This window comes from Labeo rohita, chromosome 10 (genome assembly GCF_022985175.1).
Source record: "Labeo rohita strain BAU-BD-2019 chromosome 10, IGBB_LRoh.1.0, whole genome shotgun sequence".
In the NCBI taxonomy this organism is placed as follows: domain Eukaryota; kingdom Metazoa; phylum Chordata; class Actinopteri; order Cypriniformes; family Cyprinidae; genus Labeo; species Labeo rohita.
The window spans coordinates 2,186,462-2,206,461 of NC_066878.1; the positions used below are offsets into that span (position 1 = coordinate 2,186,462).

The window sequence follows — 20,000 nt, forward strand, 5'->3', positions numbered from 1 at the left end:
CCTATTTCTAATAAGAAAATTAAGTTAATTAATCAGATGAATTTTAATTACGTTTGGAGGAGAAGAGCTCATTATGTTAAAAAAGGGACACTAGTGAAGGATTATAAAGAAGGGGGTTTACAGGCCATAGACTTCGACTGTATGAATGGAACTCTCAAGATAAATTGGCTTTCTAATAAATAATAATAGTTTTTGGTTTTGCGCCCCTAGCAATATCTTTAAAAGTGTTGGTGGTATAGAATTTCTATTACACTGTGATTTTTCAATATAAAAACTTCCTCTCAAATTGTCAGAATTTCATAAGCAGGTTCTTTTATATTGGAAGCTGATTTATAAACATAATTTAACCAATTCACCAATTTGGAATAATAGGTACATTTTATTTAGAAATAAGTCACTCTTTATTAGTGATTGGTGGGAAAGAGGTGTCTGGTCTGTTGTTCACCTGTTAAGGAATGATGGTAATTTCATGAAATCACAGAACTTTTTGTGAAAAATATAATATTCATTGCAATTACAAACAATATAATAGGGTATTGAATTGTATTCCAAAGGCCTTTGTAATGCTGGTTAGTAATTCAGTGCCCAATATAACTGAAGCTCTTCATTTACCTTCTTTAATAATAAATGGGCAAGATTTTATTAGGAGTAGCTTGCCAAATAAATTGATAAGAGCTTTACTGACCCAAGATAAATTTCCAAATCAAGCTAGTAGAAATAACGTATCTTATTTTTCCCAAGAGTTCTATTTTTAAATTAAGAACCATTTTTCTTTCCTTTCCGATACCTCCCAAAGCCAAGGAAGTACACTTTAAAATTTCAATGATATCTACCAGTGGCGGCTACTGGTCTGTCAAATAGGGGAAGCTCATTTTCGGCCTACATCATAAAATTGTCTATTTATTTATTCACAAGAATGTGCCTTATTGTCATAAGTAAGTCACAATGCAAACAATCGTAAAAAAAAAAGCTTTAGTTTTATTATGCAAAATATGATGTATTTTTTCTTTTAGTCAGATGCTACTATATAGTATAAATATTTTGCAGTTTAAATAAGGTTATTATGGAGATTTATTTATTTATTTATTTATAAAGTATTTTAATAGAAATATAAGGTTTCATTATGTTATGTTAAAATTTTTCAAGATTACTATATATATATATATATATATATATATATATTTATATTAATTTATAGTCATCCTCCATGTTAATACTTAATGTAGTAATCTATATATATATATATATATATATATATTGATTACTACATTAAATATTAACATGCATGAATGAATGAACGATCTAAAAAAATATTAAACTCTGTAAAAGTGAAACAAGGAATGTGGTGTATAATTGTGTGAAATGTATGATGAAAATCAAGCAATTTCGCCAAGCAAATATAAAGAAATAGGTTGCAGCAGTTTTTATTTCGACTGAACTTGAGAAATCCGCGATGGGACTGAGCGCGAATAGCTTCAGCGATTCCTTATAGTACAAAATCGCTGTCAGTCAAAAGGAGATGCAATCTTTCGACAGACCCTCCAATCATCACGCAGAAGCTCGGAGTCCAGGCCAGCCCACTCCTCATTTGCTCCTCATTCACCCCCAGAGACGCTGAGCGTCCGTGGGCGGGACATAATCGCAGCGTTTATCCAATGACCGTCTAGTTTCAAAGCACTGAAAAAAAACGTTCAAAGCAGCAGCATTGAAGTCAATGGACGCTGGGCTTCAACGGGGAAACGCACTGTGACGCTACGGGAATGTATGAGAAGAAAATCAAGTCAGCCGACCTGCTATATCTAACTGATTCTGAACGAACTCGTCTTTGAGACGAACGTTTTCTAACGCATTTTTAGTCAATAAAATGTTAATACAATAGTACATAATTTGACCATTAATTTTGTGACATTATAGCGGAAGCTGAGCTTCCCTTGCAGTCTTAAAGAAATCGCCACTGATATCTACCCATCTTTAGAGTTTCTTAGATATAGATTTAACATTGATCACAATAATTGTGTAATGACTGGTCAGAGGCATGCGGATCCATTTGCAGCTTTTATTGAAATAAACTCAAAGTCAGACAGGCGGGGGTCAGAGACAGCGTTAGGAACAACAGAGACAATCCAAAAGAGTAATCCGTGAAATGTAGTCCAGGGTGTAGTGCAATGATCCCTGTAGTGTGACTGTCCATAAAGTTGCAAGGCGACCTCTGGTGGTGAGCAGACTGAAGGCCATGGACCCGATTCATGACAAATTGTACCTTTTGTGAGGTTGATGTTGAAACGACTGCACACTTATTCTTTGGCTGTTTAATTAGTAGAGCTTTTTGGTCTGATATATTTGAGTGGCTTAAAGTTTCAATCAAGTTGACTTCTCAATTTTCTAAAAATGATATTTTTAGCTTAATAATGGAAGATGTACAAACTCAATTTATACTGAATAATATATTTTGGGCAAATTTTATATTCATAAATGTACGTGCCTTAAAACAAAGCCATTGTTTTCTGTCTTTCAAAAAGAATTTTGGTTGTTCAGTAAATATGTAAGACTCTTAAAATGTAAAAGTGGAAGAAGACCACTTCTTTTTCTATTCTATTCTATTCTATTCTATTCTATTCTATTCTATTCTATCATCTGTAGCACAACTGTATATTTATTTATTTTCTTAAATCTTATATTGCAGTTTTTGTCTATTTATATTTACATATGTGTATTTTTTTATTCTCAACTTATATTATTTTCTCTGTGTTGCTGTTGTCGTCTCTGTGCACTGAAAGCCTGTGACACCAAAACAAATTCGTTGTATGCGTAAGCATACTTGGCAATAAAGCTGTTCTGATTCAGATTCTGAAGACTGTTTAGTTTATTGAAGAAATGTAAACTATTAGAAGACCCTACTGTCTGTTTTTTTTAATTACTATTTTCTCTCATATTTTCTTTTGATTTGTGCTCTGTTCTTTAGGATCTTCTTATTATCTTGTATTGCCTTATTGTATCTGTTTCTTGCAATAAATAAAAAAATAGCGAAGAGGCTAAGTGTTTTCTTAGACCATTTTAGATTTTGTAAAGATGCACAGCTTTATGAGAGATGTCATTACGTTCTTATCGACAACATATGCTTTTCGAATTTGTGTTCCCACATCATTAGCAAGTTTGGATCGCTAAATCTTGAATGACTGTCAAATAGTGAAATGACATTTAGACTGGGACATCAGAGCTTGTGTTAAAGGGCACGCCAGATGAAGCCTCGATTCGAGGCTTGTTAACGTAGAAATCCCTTTCGTAGAAGCCTCAATTTCTGTCTAGTCATGTGCGCGATCCACTTTAATTTTCATTGGGACCTATTTAATAATTACATTTTTAAATACCCAGTCATACAGGTAATATGAAGAATACAAATTATTTCAGGCAAAAGAAATATATGCCATATGCAATTAATATATGAGTAAATTGTTCTTCTATTATATCATATTGATATTCGTACTGGCATTTAATGGCACTGTTCAATGGGTAAATTAATTTATCAGAGTCAGAAATTCAACTTCCTGAAACACGGTTATGGACCGATCTATGGAAATCGTGGTGAATGCTTCTTCCGACAGAGCTTTAGTTTTTTTGGCTGCTTTATTTTTACTAACCACCAGATCGCGCTGTTTTCAACACTCTCGAAGCTTTGAATCTTTTCCTGAAATAGTCAGAGGAAAGTCTCGGTGCTTCACGAGGCTTCATTTGCCCGTCACTCCTTTTTTTATTCAAAGAACAATAACATAAAACGTGTTATCAAGAAACAATATATAAAAAAAGAAAAGATAAAAAAGATAAAAAACAAAAGTACAAGATATACATATATATACATATATGTATATATAAAATCAAATAAATATATTGTAATATTCACAAACTTTCAAAGTTCTTACAGCTTTCTTATTCACAGAGTCTCGAATACTGTCAATATAAATACATATTTCAGTCAACAAAACCATACAATTTGTTTTTTATTAGTAAATTTACACTTATGAGTGTGAAATTTGGTCAATAGAATAAGTAAATTAATTAAGTAAAAGTACTGTTCCTCTTGGTCAGGATAGTCAGTAAAGCCAAAGAGTACATTTTCCCATAAGAGTAAACAAGGTCTTAAACACTGAATATTTTAACAAATAAATTTTTGAACCTTACACCATAGTGTAACTGAGTATGTAATGTTCAAACAAGTGCAAGGTAGTTTCCTCATATTCATTACAGAAAATACAATTTACATTTATTCCTTTTTTAAATTTTTGTAAATAATGATTTGCTGGATAAAATCTATATTTGCCCATCACTCCTGTCAACTGTTGAATGAATGAGTGCCACGTCCCGCTTGTTTACTTTGAACCGGAAGACGCTCCCACTTTTGACGCAAGGCCTCATGGGGTGTAGGAAACTTGTGGATATCTGTTGAATATTCTTAAAAATGGATTCCAACTAAAATTTGTCAATTTCATAATTTTTGGTTTGAATGTTCATTGTGTTTGTTTCTTAAAAAATGATTCCAACTTAAATTGTAATGTTAAAATGTTAAATATATGTGTTATATATTTATAAGAATATTCTAACTCAGTACTGAGTAACTGTAAAGCGCATTTAACCTGCACTGACAAAAATAAATTATTTTATTTACATTTTTGTTGTTGAGTGTGTGATTTACTCTCTAGTTAATACGAATTTTACATATACAGTCAGCTGCATGTGGGCCACATTAGGGCAGTGAGGTCTTAACAGAACTCAGCCTGACTAAAATGAAACATAAGGCCCATATATGGGCCACATAAAAATGTATTACTTGGCTCATGTTAGGCGGAGTTATGGCTCTGGTTTGTTCAGTTCTGGCTAAAAACATATGGGCCAATTTTGGGCCGGCAAACAAATACTAATCTGGCCCACACTTTAGCAGTAGGTTTGGGCCAGATCCAGCCCTGGTGAAAAAAACAGCATATGCTGGTTAGGTAGGTTTTGATGCTGGTTTAAGCTGGTCCTTTGCTGGTTTATGCTGGTCCTTTGCTGGTTCATGCTGGTCCTTGACCAGCAACATGACCAGCATAAACCAGCAAAGGACCATCTTAAACCAGCATCAAAACCTACCTAACCAGCATTCCAGCATCATAACATACCTACCAGCATATGCTGTTTTTTTCACCAGGGAGGCCAAAGGAAATTTGCTAGTATGGAGAAATATCCTGAAATGTTTTCCTCAAAAACCCTAATTTCTCTTCGACTGAAGAAAGAAAGACATGAACATCCTGGATGACACGGGGGTGAGTAAATTATGAGGAAATTTTCATTTTGGAAGTGAGCTTCTCCTTTAAACCCTAAGTACACAAGTGTGTGTTCCAACTTCCTACATTAATTTAAATTAATATTTCGGATTGAGGGGTGTAAAGTTAACCAAATAATAACCGAAAAACCTATATTAGTCAACAACTAACGTTAATCTGACCATTTTTGTGGAATGTTAGACAAATAAAGGCTACAACAATTGCCTCACAGACTTCTAAGCTCGTGTGATCGTTATTACGGACAATGTCCCTCTCACGGAGCACAACTGTGTTTCATGCACATTTATTATGATGAAAAAGACTCCTGTCATCGAGATTTAAGACTTTATTTGCGGAAAAATACGAGTCAGAATAATGACTTCATTCGGTTACTCTCAGTGGATATACCTGTAACAAACAGTAGAGGTCAGTGTTGCACTGTCTCACTGGAAGGAGTCCAACCCATAACTGGAAAAGGCGTCAGGTGAACCAATACATAGCACAGTGAGGCCCTTGATACCACATAAAGTAGCTTTAAAAGCATTTTCCTCTTTCAAAGCTGTAATTAACCGTGCAGCCCCCTCAGTGTCTATAGGAGATATAACCCTGCTGTTTAATATGCTGACTTATAAATGCTTTTTGTTTTTATTAGATGTTTTTTTTTAATATTGACAATTATAGCACATCATAAAAGAGCAGTACAGTTTGCATGCTTATATCAGAGCATTCTCAACTGTCAGAGAGTAAATGAACTGCCCAAAACACTGTGAACCCAGCATCATGCTGCCAGCAGTCTATACTCTTGTGAATACCGTCACTAGGCCTGCAGACTCTTGAGAAACTGTCCATTCACTGTTTCCACTGCAGAGGTTTGAGCTCCAGGGCTCTTCACAAAGGTTTTCTTTGTGTCTCGAAGCAGCTTCCAAATTTCTCTGTGTCTGAGAGCGTTCACTGTTCTGCGTTGACCATGCTGTTTCCGGCATCTCTTTGAGTTTTACTCACACACAGCGCCTCACACTGCCTGCAACAAGCTGCTCTTTCTTTTGCTCCCTCTCTCTCAGCCTTTCCCAAAATTCATAAATCTGTTTTCTTTACAGCATGTGACTGTAAAATAGCTAAATGCAAGAGAGATGGACTGCTATTACTAAAGCATTACTTATTTAACATTACTTATTAACAATAAACAACAACTGATATTCACAAACCTAATTTTTGTATACTGTCGCATAATAACGTTTTTTTCGAAAGTCCTACATGAGGGATTGATATATTTAGAGCTAACATTAAGGCAGTATGTATCAAAATGATCATTAATTATCATAAAGTAATTTCCTGGTTTGTGATCCTGTCCCATTGGTTCCATCTCTCTCTGTATACACTACCAGTCAAAAGTTTTTGAACAGTAAAATTTTTTATGGTTTTTTTGTTTTTTTTTAAGAGTTTTCTTTTGCTCACCAAGCCTGCATTCATTTAATCCAAAATACAGCAAAAACAGTACTATTGTGAAATATTTTTTAACTAATGCTTTCTATTTTAATATATTTTCAAATGTAATTTATTCCTGTGATCAAAGCTACATTTTAGCCTCATTACTCCAGTCTTTGATTTGCTGTTTAAGAAACATTTATTATTATTATTTTCAATATTAAAAGGATTCTTTGATGAATAGAAAGACCCAAAGGTCAGAATTTATCTGACCTTTCTATTTAATATTTTTATTTAAGATACATTTCTTAAATATTTCTATTTAAGATAAATGCTGTTCTTCTGAACTTTCTGTTCATCAAAAAAACCTGAAAAAAATATACTCAGCTGTTTTAAACATAATAATAATAAATGTTTTTTGAGCAGCAAGTCAGAATATTACAATGATTTCTGAAGGATCATGTGACTGGAGCAATGATGCTAAAAAAATCTGCTTTGAAATCACAGAAATAAATTACAATTTAAAACACATTCAAATAGAAAACAGTTATTTTAAATAGTAAATAGTTTCAAAGTGTTACTGTTTTTGCTGTACTTTGGATCAAATAAATGCAGTCTTGGTGAGCAGTAGAGACTTCGTTAAAATCATAAAAATCTTACTGTTCAAAAACTGTTGACTGGTAGTGTATATACATGAATATTATTTTAAGCTTCAGTTTTTATAGTATAGTTTTCTTCTCTTTTAATTAATTTCACATCCAAGAAGTTTTATTGACGTGACTATTGATTTTAATATTGGCAAAACATTAAAGAATTATACTGTATGACAATAATAGTGTAAAGTTTTATATTATGAATATAGAATTTTGTTTATATACAAAATATATATAAAATAAAATTCAAATAAAAATAAATAAGCATAAAAAATATACAAATATATAAAATAAACCTCTTTGTCTCTCTAAATATGCATTTTGGTTTCAGTTTTAATTAGTTTTATAGTATAATTATTTTAAATATAATATATTATTCAAATAAAGAAATAACATAAATGTAAACAAAAAGAAAAGAAATGAAGAAAAAACAATACAAAACAAAAAAACAAATACAATCTCTCTCTCTCTTTCGCTCGCTCGCTCGCTCGCTCTCTGCTGGCGCATGCGCACTGATGTTCTCATCTCTCATCTGCACCGCTGCTGTGCTGCTGTTGCTGCTTCGCTGGATCGGAGGATTCAAACTTCCGGCACTGTCATGGCGGCATGCTGCTGTTTCTGACACCGACCAGACCGAATACCGAGCCGCCCCTCGTTCGGCCCTCAGCGCGGCGCGGATCGAGGAGCGCAGGGGTCGCAGACCGCGGAAAAGGCGTCCTCTCTTCCTCCACTTCATCACCATTATCATCATCTTCATCATCATCATCATCAGCGGCGGCGGAGGTGCAGGCGTGAGCGGCCATGGCGGCGCAGAAGCCCGTGGAGTGGGTCCAGGCCGTCATCACCCGATTCGACGAGCAGGTCAGAGCTCATAAAAACATCACTGAACGCCTCGTCTGCACGGATGCGCAGTTGTCGCGCACAGGTCGCGGCGCATCCGTGCAGCAGCTGACAGTCCAGCGTTTTCATTCTGATGCTGTTGTGTTTATATCTTGTAAGAACGTTAAATGCATGGGACGCGACTAGTTTAGTACTACATGTTGCTCAGCATTCTCTACTAAACATGGAACTACATTCTTATCAACATAAACAAACGCCACTACCTAAAACCATAGGGCAAGGGTTTAATGAAAAGCAATCACTTAACCACCGGTTTTAGGCTTAGAACCTGGAGTAACGTACCTGTCAGCCTATTAATATTTAAGAAAAATCACAGGGTAGTGAATGGAACAACAGTATTGTTGACCAGTTACTGCAATTGTATTTTCGGGATAGGTTTAGGGTCAGGGTCGCCCCTATGGGGGTGTGTCCCATCTGCCAAACCACTATGATCGCCAAGCCAAAATTCTATCTATCTATCTTCTATCTATCTATCTATCTATCTATCTATCTATCTTTTGCATTATATTTAACCATTTAACTGCCACAAATATGCAAATTCCCCATTAAAATAAATAAAGTCCAGGTTTCTGGTATATGCAATAGTTTTTCTTTTTTTTATGTAGTTGTAGTGTTTGATTTAATACAAATTTAACATATGTGCCCCTGGACCACAAAACCAGTAGTAAGGGTTAATTTTTCAAAATTGAGATTTATACATCATCTGAAAGCTGAATAAATAAGCTTTCCATTGATGTATGCTTTGTTAGAACAGGACAATATTTAGCCAAGATTAAACTATTTGAAAATCTGGAATCTGAGCGTGCAGAAAAATAAAAATATTGAGTTTTGATATATTTATGGAAGGAAATTTACAAAATATCTCCGTGGAACATGGTTTTTACTTAATTATCAAAAATCACTAGGATATTTTGACCTATACAATGTATTTTTGGCTATTGCTACAAATATACCGGTGCTACTTATGACTTTGTTTTGTGGTCCAGGGTCACATATCTCAAATGAGATTTACATTTGGTGCATTTACATTTATTAATGTAAAACCTTCCAATAAACACAGATGTGTTGGTTCGTAATTAATTATTTAATTTATTTAGTTGTTTATTTTCTAGTAAGGTAGAAGAACTATTTGAATATCTTTGGTATCCTTGAACATTCAGTATATTTTTAGTCTAGAAAATATTCTGTTCAGTTAATGTCATATGTGACCCTGGGCCACAAAACTGTAAGGGTCAATTTTTTTGAAATTGAGATTTATACACTGCTGATGTATGGTTAATTAGGATAGAACAATATTTGGCTGAGAAAATTGCCTTAAAAGTTGTCCAAATGAATTTCTTAGCAATCCATATTTTACTAATGAAAAATTAAGTTTTGATATATTTACGGTAGGGAACTTACAAAATATCTTCGTGGAACATGATCTTTACTTAATGTCCTAATGATATTTGGAATAAAAGAAAAATTAATAATTTTGACCCATACAATGTATTGTTGGCTATTGCTATAAATACACCCATGCTACTTAAGACTGGATTTGTGGTCCAGGGTCATATATTTCTGTGCAAGCATCTTAAGAACAGTGTATTCACATGCATACTAAATCATAAATGTCACAAAAGAATGTAAACAAGCTCCATATGTAAGTCGAGGCATTTATGCAACGAGCAAGTACTTCAAAATCGAATGTCTTGTTAACATACAGAGGCTATCAGGGGTTAAAATTATGGCTTTGATTGGATGAACAAATGTTTCTCCAGGAACATGTCCTGCTCTTATAATTCACGCCATGTGAGACCAGGCTTTGTGTTTATACTTTCACTTCATATTTTGTGTCCCACAAGTGAACCGTCCTCACAGCTGACTCTTGATTGATCCGCACAGCTTCACTTTCTTGTTTAAGAGCTGCGTCATCAGTTTAATATCTCTTCAGAGCTGCACTGGGTTATTAGGTTACTTCAGATGGTTTCTGTGAGGTATGTTGTGTGGTGTATAGCTGAGTAGTATCTTATGCAATAATGGCTTTCCTTCTTTAGTGTGGATCCTACTGGTCAAAACCTGCAGTTGTACTGATGAAACAGGTTGTAAGTTAGAAATATAACCCGCTGTTTACAAGACAGGCGAAAGCCTGTGAATGGTTAAGCTTGCATGTTTTTATTTCATCTCTGTGTACAAAGTGTTAAGTGCAGAAACATTCCTGTGTTGAATGTGCATATGTTTTTAGCTAAAATTCGACCAGACACCAAAGAAACATTGACAGATGTAACAGACTGCCATGAGAGACACAGCGATTGCATTGTTTACTCTTTCATATTGTTCCAAACCCATGTCTGACAGGATATTGTATTTGTGTGTTTGTTTTCATTTTCATTTTGGGGAATTCAGTGAGTGTGAGGAGAAATGTGATGTTTGAAACACATGAAATTGTTTCAGTTTAGGCCTCATCTACTAGCTAACTAAAAGTACAAACTGTTATTTCTGCCCCTCAAAGGTTGCTGAAGGTACTGCAACAACAAACATTTTGGAAACATAAACCAGTGTTTCCACATTGAGTCTTTAGTCTGATTTCTTTTGGCGGCAAATGCCAGATTTGGTGCGTATACACACTGACTGGTGTACTTGAAGGTCTCAAAGGGCTGTCTGGCCAACAGTTGGGACACTGAGGAAGCCTTGTTAAAGAGGCCTGGTCAAGGGTGGCTTGTGGTCTGTGTCAGGATCATTACAGTTTGATTGAAGTTCAGTGGAGATTAGGGGTGTTTTGTGTTGCTAAGCCTGGCCTAAACTCTGGATAATCCCAAAATGGGATTCTGTGCCGCCAATTGGTTTTTAGCAATTTTTCAACTTGCTCTTTGAAACCGAGATGTATGCTGCTGTTTACTTTTTTGTAGCCCAGGAAGTTTTCTCATTGATTAAAGAAATAGTTCACCTTCTAAATGTTTCCTTCATGATTTTCTCACCTCATATTGTGAAAAGGTGAATTTTTGAAGAATTTCCTAGCTTCTTTTACATATAATGAAAATAAATGACAGCTAGGGCCGTCAACCTACAAAATGACAAAAAAAGTACCACAAAAACACCATAAAAGTGGTTGATATGACTTGTGCACGATATTCCATGTCTTTATGAGGAACAGAGTGAAATTTATTCACTGATAACTCTCATTCAGAGAGTGTTTGTCCAGTAAGTGGTTTAAAACAGTTTCTGAACACAGTTCTGAAGGCATTTTTCTGTATCTGAGCACATTGTAACTGTGCATGTCTTTTTGTTTTTAGCTTCCTGTGAAAGTCGGCATGCAAAACACACACACTAAAATCAGCACGGAACACAATAAAGAATGTCTGATCAACATCTCCAGGTACAAATTCTCCTTGGTCATCAGTGGACTCACCAACATACTGAAGAACGTCAATAACATGGTGAGTGTTTATTCAAGAGTTGGTGCATGGACACAATAGACATTTACATATGGAGTTGATGTGTATTTGTAATGTTTTATAATATGTACACTTCCTTTCAAAAGTTTTCAAAGGCAGGAAGATTAAATTTTTTTAAAAAGGTCTTTTACACTCACCAAGGCTGCATTTGTTTGATCAAAAATACAGTAAAAACAGTAATTTTGTAAAATATTAATAATATTTAAAATAATATGTGTTAAGACTTAAAAAAGTGTAATGTGTTCCTGTGATGGTAAAGTAGAATTTTCAGCATCATTACTCCAGTCATCAGGTATATTTGTAGCACTAGCCAACAATACATTGTATTACATAAAGATATTTTGTACATTTCCTACCATAAATATATCTAAAACTTAATTTTTTTATTTTTTTGCACACAAATATGTGACTCTGGACCACAAACCCAGTCTTAAGTAGCATGGCTATATTTTTAGCAATAGCCAACAATACATTGTAGGGGTCAAAATGATCAATTTTTCTTTTATGCCAAAAGTCATTAGGATATTAAAGTAGAAATCATGTTCCATTAAGATATTTTGTAAATATATCAAAACTTAATTTTTGATTAGTAATATGCATTGCTAAGAAGTTATTCGGACAACTTTAACGGCGATTTTCTCAATATTTCGATTTTTTTGCACCTTCAGATTCCAGATTTTCAAATAGTTGTATCTCGGTCAAATATTGTCCTAACAAACCATACACCAATGGGAAGCTTATTTATTCAGATTTCAGATGCTGTATAAATCTCAATTTCAGAAAATTGACCCTTATGACTGCTTTTGTAGTTTTGTAGTTTGTAGTTGATTTGATTATTTTTATAATTTTCTCCTTGATCCTATAGCAACGTTATGGTTTTTTATCGATCTAGTTATTGATATTGGCTATTAAAATTATTGGTCGGTCACTAGGCAAGAGCTACTCTGAGCATTTGTTCAAGACTGTTGAAGCTGAAGTGCTAGAGCTCTTTGTTGGTCTCTCTCTTAGTTTGCTATCTCTTACAGCGGATATTTGGAGATACTGCAGAGAAGAACCTTTACTTGTCCCAGCTTATCATCATGGACACACTGGAGAAGTGCCTGGCAGGGGTGAGAGACGGCTGAAGTCCATTCATTGTGTCTTATCCCCATGAGCTGTCACTACTGTGCCATTATTGGCATTTCAAAATCATTTTGAAGCTGCACATCTAGATGTTGATAATTCCTATAAAGAAGTCCTATAAACTCTCTTTCCTCCAGCAACCAAAGGATAGCATGCGTCTGGATGAGACGATGCTCGTAAAGCAGTTATTGCCCGAGATCTGTCATTTCATCCACACATACCGTGAGGGAAACCAGTATGCGGCGGAGCTGAGGAACTCAGCCTGTGGGGTTCTGTTCTCTCTGAGCTGCAGTAACTTCAATGCTGTCTTCAGCCGCATCTCCACCAGGTACGTACAAACCCCTTGTGATTTTATGAAAGAAATTAATGGACTTGATCTCTATGATTTTTTTTTTTTTTTTTGGTTCTCTGCAGGTTGCAGGAGTTGACCGTCTGCTCTGAGGATAATGTAGACGTGCACGACATTGAGCTCATCCAGTACATCAACGTGGACTGCTGTAAATTTAAACGCCTCCTGCAAGGTTTGATTGACTCAAACTTAAGTTTTAATTCTGCGAGCTTAAAGAAGTTTATGTAAGGAATTCTGGAGAAAATAATAGAGGCGACAGGAAAAGCATCTATTTTTTGTTTTAATGTGAGTTTTCTTCTCCTTGCAGAAACTGTGTTTAAATTTAAAGCCTTGAAGAAGCCAGCCCAGTTGAGTGTCATTTACAATTTAGAGAAGGTATGTGGAATTATTTTTGTTATTATTAATATTAGAAATATTACAGCTGTGGCTTATATAATACAATTTAAAATAACAAGATAATGATTATTTTAAAAAAAATTATTTAAATTTTTTTTTTAAGTTATATTTTTGGTCTTTTTGTTCCTTTATTATTCAGATAGGACAGTGGAGAGATGACAGGAAAGTAGTGGGTAGAGAGAAGGGGGTAGGATTGGCATAGGACCTCGAGACAAGAATCGAACTTGGGTCGCCGTGAACGCAGTTTTTATTATTTTTTATTATAAAACATGTTGTTATTTTATTATAAAATTGCATTTTATGCATTATTACCTTAATAACAATATAACGGTTGTTACAATATAAACTACATTATTATAATTCATTTTTACTATAATTCTCATTATTATTGCATTAAAAAGATTATTACAGTTTAAAGTGTATCATTGTAAGTTATGCAGTTTTTATTTTTATTATTACACAAAATTTCAAAATTGAAGCTGTGTGACTCTTAATTAACAATTTATTATTTTAAATTGTATTATTTTTTTTTACTTTATTATATTTTAAAGAATAGCATTTTATTGCCTTAATGACAGTATACATATTTTTAGGAAACAAAGAGCATTACCATGCATTATTATTATTATTATTATTATTATTATTATCATTATTATTATATTAGCCCAAACTGCTACCACTAACTGCACTCTCACCTAATGCATGCATGAGTTTTTTTAGTGGAGTAGGTTTTTTTTTTCTCTGTCATTTTTTTTTTGTATATAATACTGTGATTTGTTTTTCATTGTTATATCAAGGATGGTTTCTTGATAATACTGTATATAGGTTTAAATGTTTAACTTTTTGTAGTTTGCTGGTGTTTTATATAAAAATATTCTCTGCTGCCACCTATTGATGTCCTGTCTCAGAGCAGGAAACATCTGTGTGTGTGTGTGTGTGTTTTAATTTGATTGAATTTGCAGGCGTTCTGGAACTGGGTGGAAAATTATGCTGATGAATTCACCAGGTTGTACCAGAGGCCTCAGGCGGACATGGCTGGTGCGTCCACTGAAAACCTCACTGTACCATATCAGTATTGCTTTGGAGTGGATATGTGAATCTGATCTGTGTGTGTGTTTGTTTCAGAGTGTGCCGAGAAGCTGTTTGATCTGGTGGATAGTTTTGCTGAGAGTACGAAGAGGAAGGCAGCCGTTTGGCCCCTGCAAATCATACTCCTCATCCTCTGTCCTGACATCACACAAGACATGTCCAGAGACACGCCAGATGACTCGAAAGACAACAAGGCAAGCGTACACAAACTTACGAACATATAGTTCCTCTTGACCTTAATTGTTCTTAAATTATAACTACTAATAAACAGATTAAATAGGCCATTACAATTTATTTAAAGGTTCACCCAGAAATGAAAATTTTCGTTAATACTCACCTTCATGTTGTTCTTCTTCGGAACACAAATTAAGATATTTTTGATGAAATCCGTGAGCTTTCTGACCCTGCATAGACAGCAACGCAACTGGCACGTTCAGGGCCCAGATAGGTAGTAAGGATATCAGTAAAATAGTTAATATGACATCAGTGGTTCAACCTTAACTTCATGAAGTTACAAAAATACTTTTTGTGTGCAAAGAAAATAATGACTTTATTCAACAGTTTCTTCTCTTGTAAATCTAGACTAGCTAGATCACACAGTTTGTACTTTATAAATAGTTTATTTTGACAACCCTCACTCTTTTGTAAAATTAGTAAAATATTCGTACTATAAGCTATAATTAGATTCTCTCTGAACTCTTTGGAATATCTATTGTTTCTTTTTTTCCCTTTTAGAAACTGTTTTTGGAAAACCTACGGAAAGCCTTGACTGGTCACGGTGGAAGCAAACAGCTGACGGAGAGCGCAGCTATTGCCTGCGTTAAACTGTGTGCAAAGCGTCCACATACATCAGCTGGGAGGATCACTCCGTTATCTTCCTGCTGGTGCAGTCGATCGTCATGGATCTGAAGGTATGCACAAATATGGATCCTTTGGTAGAATTTGGACCTTTTTATTTTAGTTTTTGGCTGGTTTGTTGTGTTGTGAGTAGCAGAAAACAATCAAAGGGTCAGTTCACCAAAAAAAGAAAATTCTGTGATTGTTTACTCACCCTCATGTTGTTCCAAACCCGTAAGACCATCGTTCATCTTTGGAACACAGATTAAGATATATTTGATGAAATCTGAGAGCTTTCTGACCGTGCATAGACAACAATGCAACTGACATGCTCAAGGCCCAGAAAGGAAGTAAGAAGCTGGCTCCTGCGTTAGCAGCACCACACACATGCGTCATGGTTCTATCAAAGACGTGGAAGAGAAGAAATTGTTGAATAAAGTCATTATTTTTGTTTTCAAAAAGTAGCTTCCCATAGCTTCATAACATTACGTTTGAACCACTAATGTCACCTGGACTGCTTTATCGATCTCCTTACTACCTTTCCGGGCCTTGAACAAAGGCCTTATAGGTTTGGAACAACATGAGGATGAGCAATTAATGATAGAATTTCCATTTTTGGGTGAACTACCCCTTTAAGGAGTAAGAAGGGGGATACAGGTGGAAAATGTCACAGGCAGCACTCAAATCTGCATCACCCAGATTACCAAAGGAGCAAACACTAAAAGAAACCTGAACTTTGCGCTGTCTCAAATGCATCTGAATGTTTTCTGTTAATGCTGTCCTCTTCATTCATGGTTGACTCTTTGTTTCCAGGGGTTGCTGTTTAACCCAGCTAAACCGTTTTCCAGAGGTGCAGGCAGCCAGAGTGCAGACGTGGACTTAATGATCGACTGTTTTGTTTCCTGTTTCAGAATCAACCCACATAACAATCAGCAGTTTAAGGTGTGTGGACCAGTCAAATTTATTTATATAGCTCTTTTCACCATACACATTTTCAAAGCATCTCTCATTTAGCAATTCACTTACTCCTGTGTCATCCAAGATGTTCTTTCTTCAGTCAAAAAGTTTTTTGGCTTTTAGTATGAATATGTTAGCCTTAAGGTTGTCTGTAAGTTTGTGTGGTCCAAAACAATGACAAAATTTGCATTTAAAAGATATAAGCATTCAAAACTTACAGTCTCTCACTTCCGCCAATATGGAACAATGATTTTGATGGCATCATCCTGCACTTCAGCTTCTCATCAAACTTTCTGACCAATCAAATGCTCTCTGGAATCCAACGTGTCCCGTCCTCTACTTTGTCAATAGACTCTAAAGCTGTGGCTGAAATCAGTCACTTGTTCACAGGATTAGTATTTTCTGTATGGTGAATGGCACCTAGTGCACTATATAGGGGATAGGGAACGATTCAGCTTTTCATTGCTGCAAATGAAGTTTGGTTTTGCTTTGTCACACAAACTGCTACAGCGCACACATAGCCTGCTCCGGTCCAGAGAGACGATAGCACAGAGCGGATCGTATGCGCGAGTCGACACAGACCACAAAATGCATCTAACACGTCGGAATTCTACACAGAATGCTTTTTTAGATATGGATGAGATTGTGGCTGTCATATGCTTTCAAATGTGGCTTTAATCAGCTCCACAGCTCTGGCCAGGGTTGCCAGGTTTTCACAACAAACCCGCCCAATTGCTACTCAAAACTAGCCCAAAACTAGCCCATTCGTGTTTCATTAAAATCACATTCCAGGGGGTAAAATGCACGTTTTTTTGGCGGGGTTTCCCTGGTGAATTTTGCATTCTGGGGCTAAATATTACTTTATTGGGGTCGATTCAGTTTGACCCCAATTTGACAGATTCAGTTGAAGGTCCAAATTGCAGTTTCACTGCCGCTTCAAAGGGCTCTACACGATCCCAATAAAGATCTTATCTAGCGAAACGTTTGGTCATTTTCAAAAAAACAAACAAGGGTATTGTGAAAAATCTAATTTCTCCTGCAACTTCAAAAGCATCCGACATCAGTGTTTTTTTTTTTTTTTTTTTTTTTTTTTGTGAAAGGCGTTTGACTGTCTTTGCACGTTCGTTTTGTAAACTCAGTACTTCCACCTACGTCACGCGTGACCTTTCCAATGTGACTATGCAATGTGCGAGGTCGAGGTAGTGCAAGATGAGCAAAATATACAATTTATTATTATTTTTTTTTTTTTTGGAAAATGGCCAATCATTTCACTAGGTAAGACCCTTATTTCTCGGCTGGGATTGTGTAAAGCCCTTTGAAGCTGCATTGAAACTGCAGTTTGGACCTTCAACCCACTGGCCACCTTTGAAGTCCATTATACGGAGAAGAATCCTGGAATCTTTTCCTCAAAAACCTTTTCCTCAAAGAAAAACATGAACATCTTGGATGACATGGGGATGAGTAAATTCAGGAAATTTTTATTCTGGAATTGAACTGTTCCTTTAAGCAGTTGAGAGATGCTATATAACGCATACCTCTTAATAGGATAGTTACTGTATAATTTCACCAAATCTCTCTTTTTTTTTTTTTCTTGTAGGTGTGTCTGGCTCCGTCCTCACCCCCTACGTTTCATTTTGTGCTGGTGAATTCTCTCCATCGAATCATCACTAATGTAAGAGCTCCTGGTGTCCTTAGTTCACCTCAGAGAGATAGGATGTCTGATTCACTCCCAGGATGTCCAAATGTCCTTTGTGTGTCTTCCGTCATGTTCTAGTCCCCGCTGGACTGGTGGCCGAAGATCGATACCGTGTACTGTTACTCGGGAGAACTGCGGCTCATGTTTGCTGAGACTCTGGGGAGAGTGGTGCAGGGCTGCAGCAGTCACGCCCCCCTCCGTATGACCTCGGTGAGACGCCCGCAAAACTTCTCAGATATAAGATCACCTCTAGTGTCCTGCTAGCTGTCTGACAAGATGCTGGGAAAAGAATATTTGTGTACTGCACAGTTTACTGCATACAGCGTACTATTTTTAGACATAGTATGCGAAACAGGATATTGTATGCTACAATAAATGTTCCAAATAGTCTGTGACATCACTGTTACATAATTAATTAATATGCAGTTTTAGCATTTTAGGTAAGAATTACTTTCTGTGATGGCTTGGAGCTTTTTGTCTGTTTCTATTTCCTTCTCTCTGTCTTCCTTTCAGAGTCTGACATTTAAGGAGAAAATGAGCAGTCTGAAATTTAAAGAAAAAACCACTGATCTGGACACCAGGAGCTACAAGTATCTGCTTTTGGCTTTGGTGAAACTCATCCATGCAGATCCCAAATTGATGCTACATGTGAGTGAAGAGATTTAGGTTTCTTTGGCTTTATAAAGGTACGTGATACTTATAAAGATATGCTCTTCTGTACTATGTCACGGGTGTGTTTGTGAATCAGAATCCAGGTAAACAGGGTCTGGAGGTCCACAGCAGCACGGCAGATCTCATCACAGGCCTGGTGCAGCTTGTGCCGCTTGCTAACATGGGAGATATTTCCCAGGAGGCTATGGAGGTAAGTTTATCTGGTGCTGGAGTTTAGATTGTCTGTATGCAAGTTTTCTGTCATAAGCGGTGTCTGTTGTAGGCTCTTCTGGTCCTGCATCAGCCTGAAAGCATCGAGCTGTGGAACCCAGATGCTCCTATGGAAACTTTCTGGGACATCAGGTAGCTCCTTAGTGGACTTAACTGCAGTGAATAGGTGCTGATAGAAATGAATCTTTGCCTTGCTGATTGTGTATTTGTTGTCGGTCCAGTTCTCAGGTGCTGTTCTTCATCTGCAAGAAACTGTTTGGTCATCAGCTGATCAACAGCACTGAGATTCTGAAGTGGCTGCGAGAAATTCTCATCTGCAGAAACAAATTTCTTCTCAGGAACAAGGTGAGTCGGCACTCTTGCGTGCACACAGGGCATTATAGGTAAATAATAATATTTCACTTTTATTTTTGCTCTTGTTACTTGTTATGTGGCTTGTTTTTAATATCCTGAACTGGGAAGCACTTGTGCAGTACAAAAAAAGTTTTTTTTTTTTTTTTTTTTTTTTTTTATAAATATATAAATAAAAATAATGTATTTTTATAATATATAAATTATTATTATATATTTTATAACAGCATATTAATAATATAATAATAATTTAATTTTAATGTAATTAAATGAATTATTATTATTATTATTATTATTATTATTATTATTCTCATCAGTTTTGTGGCCTATATAAAATATATGGTGTGGGGTACAAATAAAAAAAATATTGAAAATAAAAATGAATATAATTTATTACAAATTTGTGCAATACTATTATTATTATTATTATTATTATTATTATTATTATTTGCTAAAGTGTGAACCAAACTACACTGTGTGATGTGCAAATAAAATGTAAATATACATGTACAAAAATATACATGTATACATGTATTTTTGCCAAGAGTGTGAAGTATAAAAACCAAACTACACTGTGTGGGGTACAAATAAATTTTAATATTAAAAAATTAATAT

General features: G+C 35.4%; 1 protein-coding gene across 1 annotated transcript in view; it reads left to right on the top strand.

The window, feature by feature from the left end:
- Nucleotides 1-7,898: 7,898 nt before the first annotated feature.
- nf1b (neurofibromin 1b) overlaps nucleotides 7,899-20,000 on the top strand; it is a 71,020-nt gene continuing 58,918 nt past the window's right edge. Inside the window, 17 exon segments of the mRNA XM_051121241.1 lie at nucleotides 7,899-8,233; nucleotides 11,545-11,688; nucleotides 12,732-12,815; nucleotides 12,966-13,156; nucleotides 13,243-13,349; nucleotides 13,485-13,552; nucleotides 14,536-14,611; nucleotides 14,699-14,856; nucleotides 15,398-15,490; nucleotides 15,493-15,573; nucleotides 16,313-16,441; nucleotides 18,054-18,128; nucleotides 18,231-18,362; nucleotides 18,666-18,800; nucleotides 18,901-19,014; nucleotides 19,087-19,166; nucleotides 19,256-19,379. Coding sequence (XP_050977198.1) covers nucleotides 8,174-8,233; nucleotides 11,545-11,688; nucleotides 12,732-12,815; nucleotides 12,966-13,156; nucleotides 13,243-13,349; nucleotides 13,485-13,552; nucleotides 14,536-14,611; nucleotides 14,699-14,856; nucleotides 15,398-15,490; nucleotides 15,493-15,573; nucleotides 16,313-16,441; nucleotides 18,054-18,128; nucleotides 18,231-18,362; nucleotides 18,666-18,800; nucleotides 18,901-19,014; nucleotides 19,087-19,166; nucleotides 19,256-19,379 — 1,851 coding nt within the window. The 5' untranslated portion in view covers nucleotides 7,899-8,173.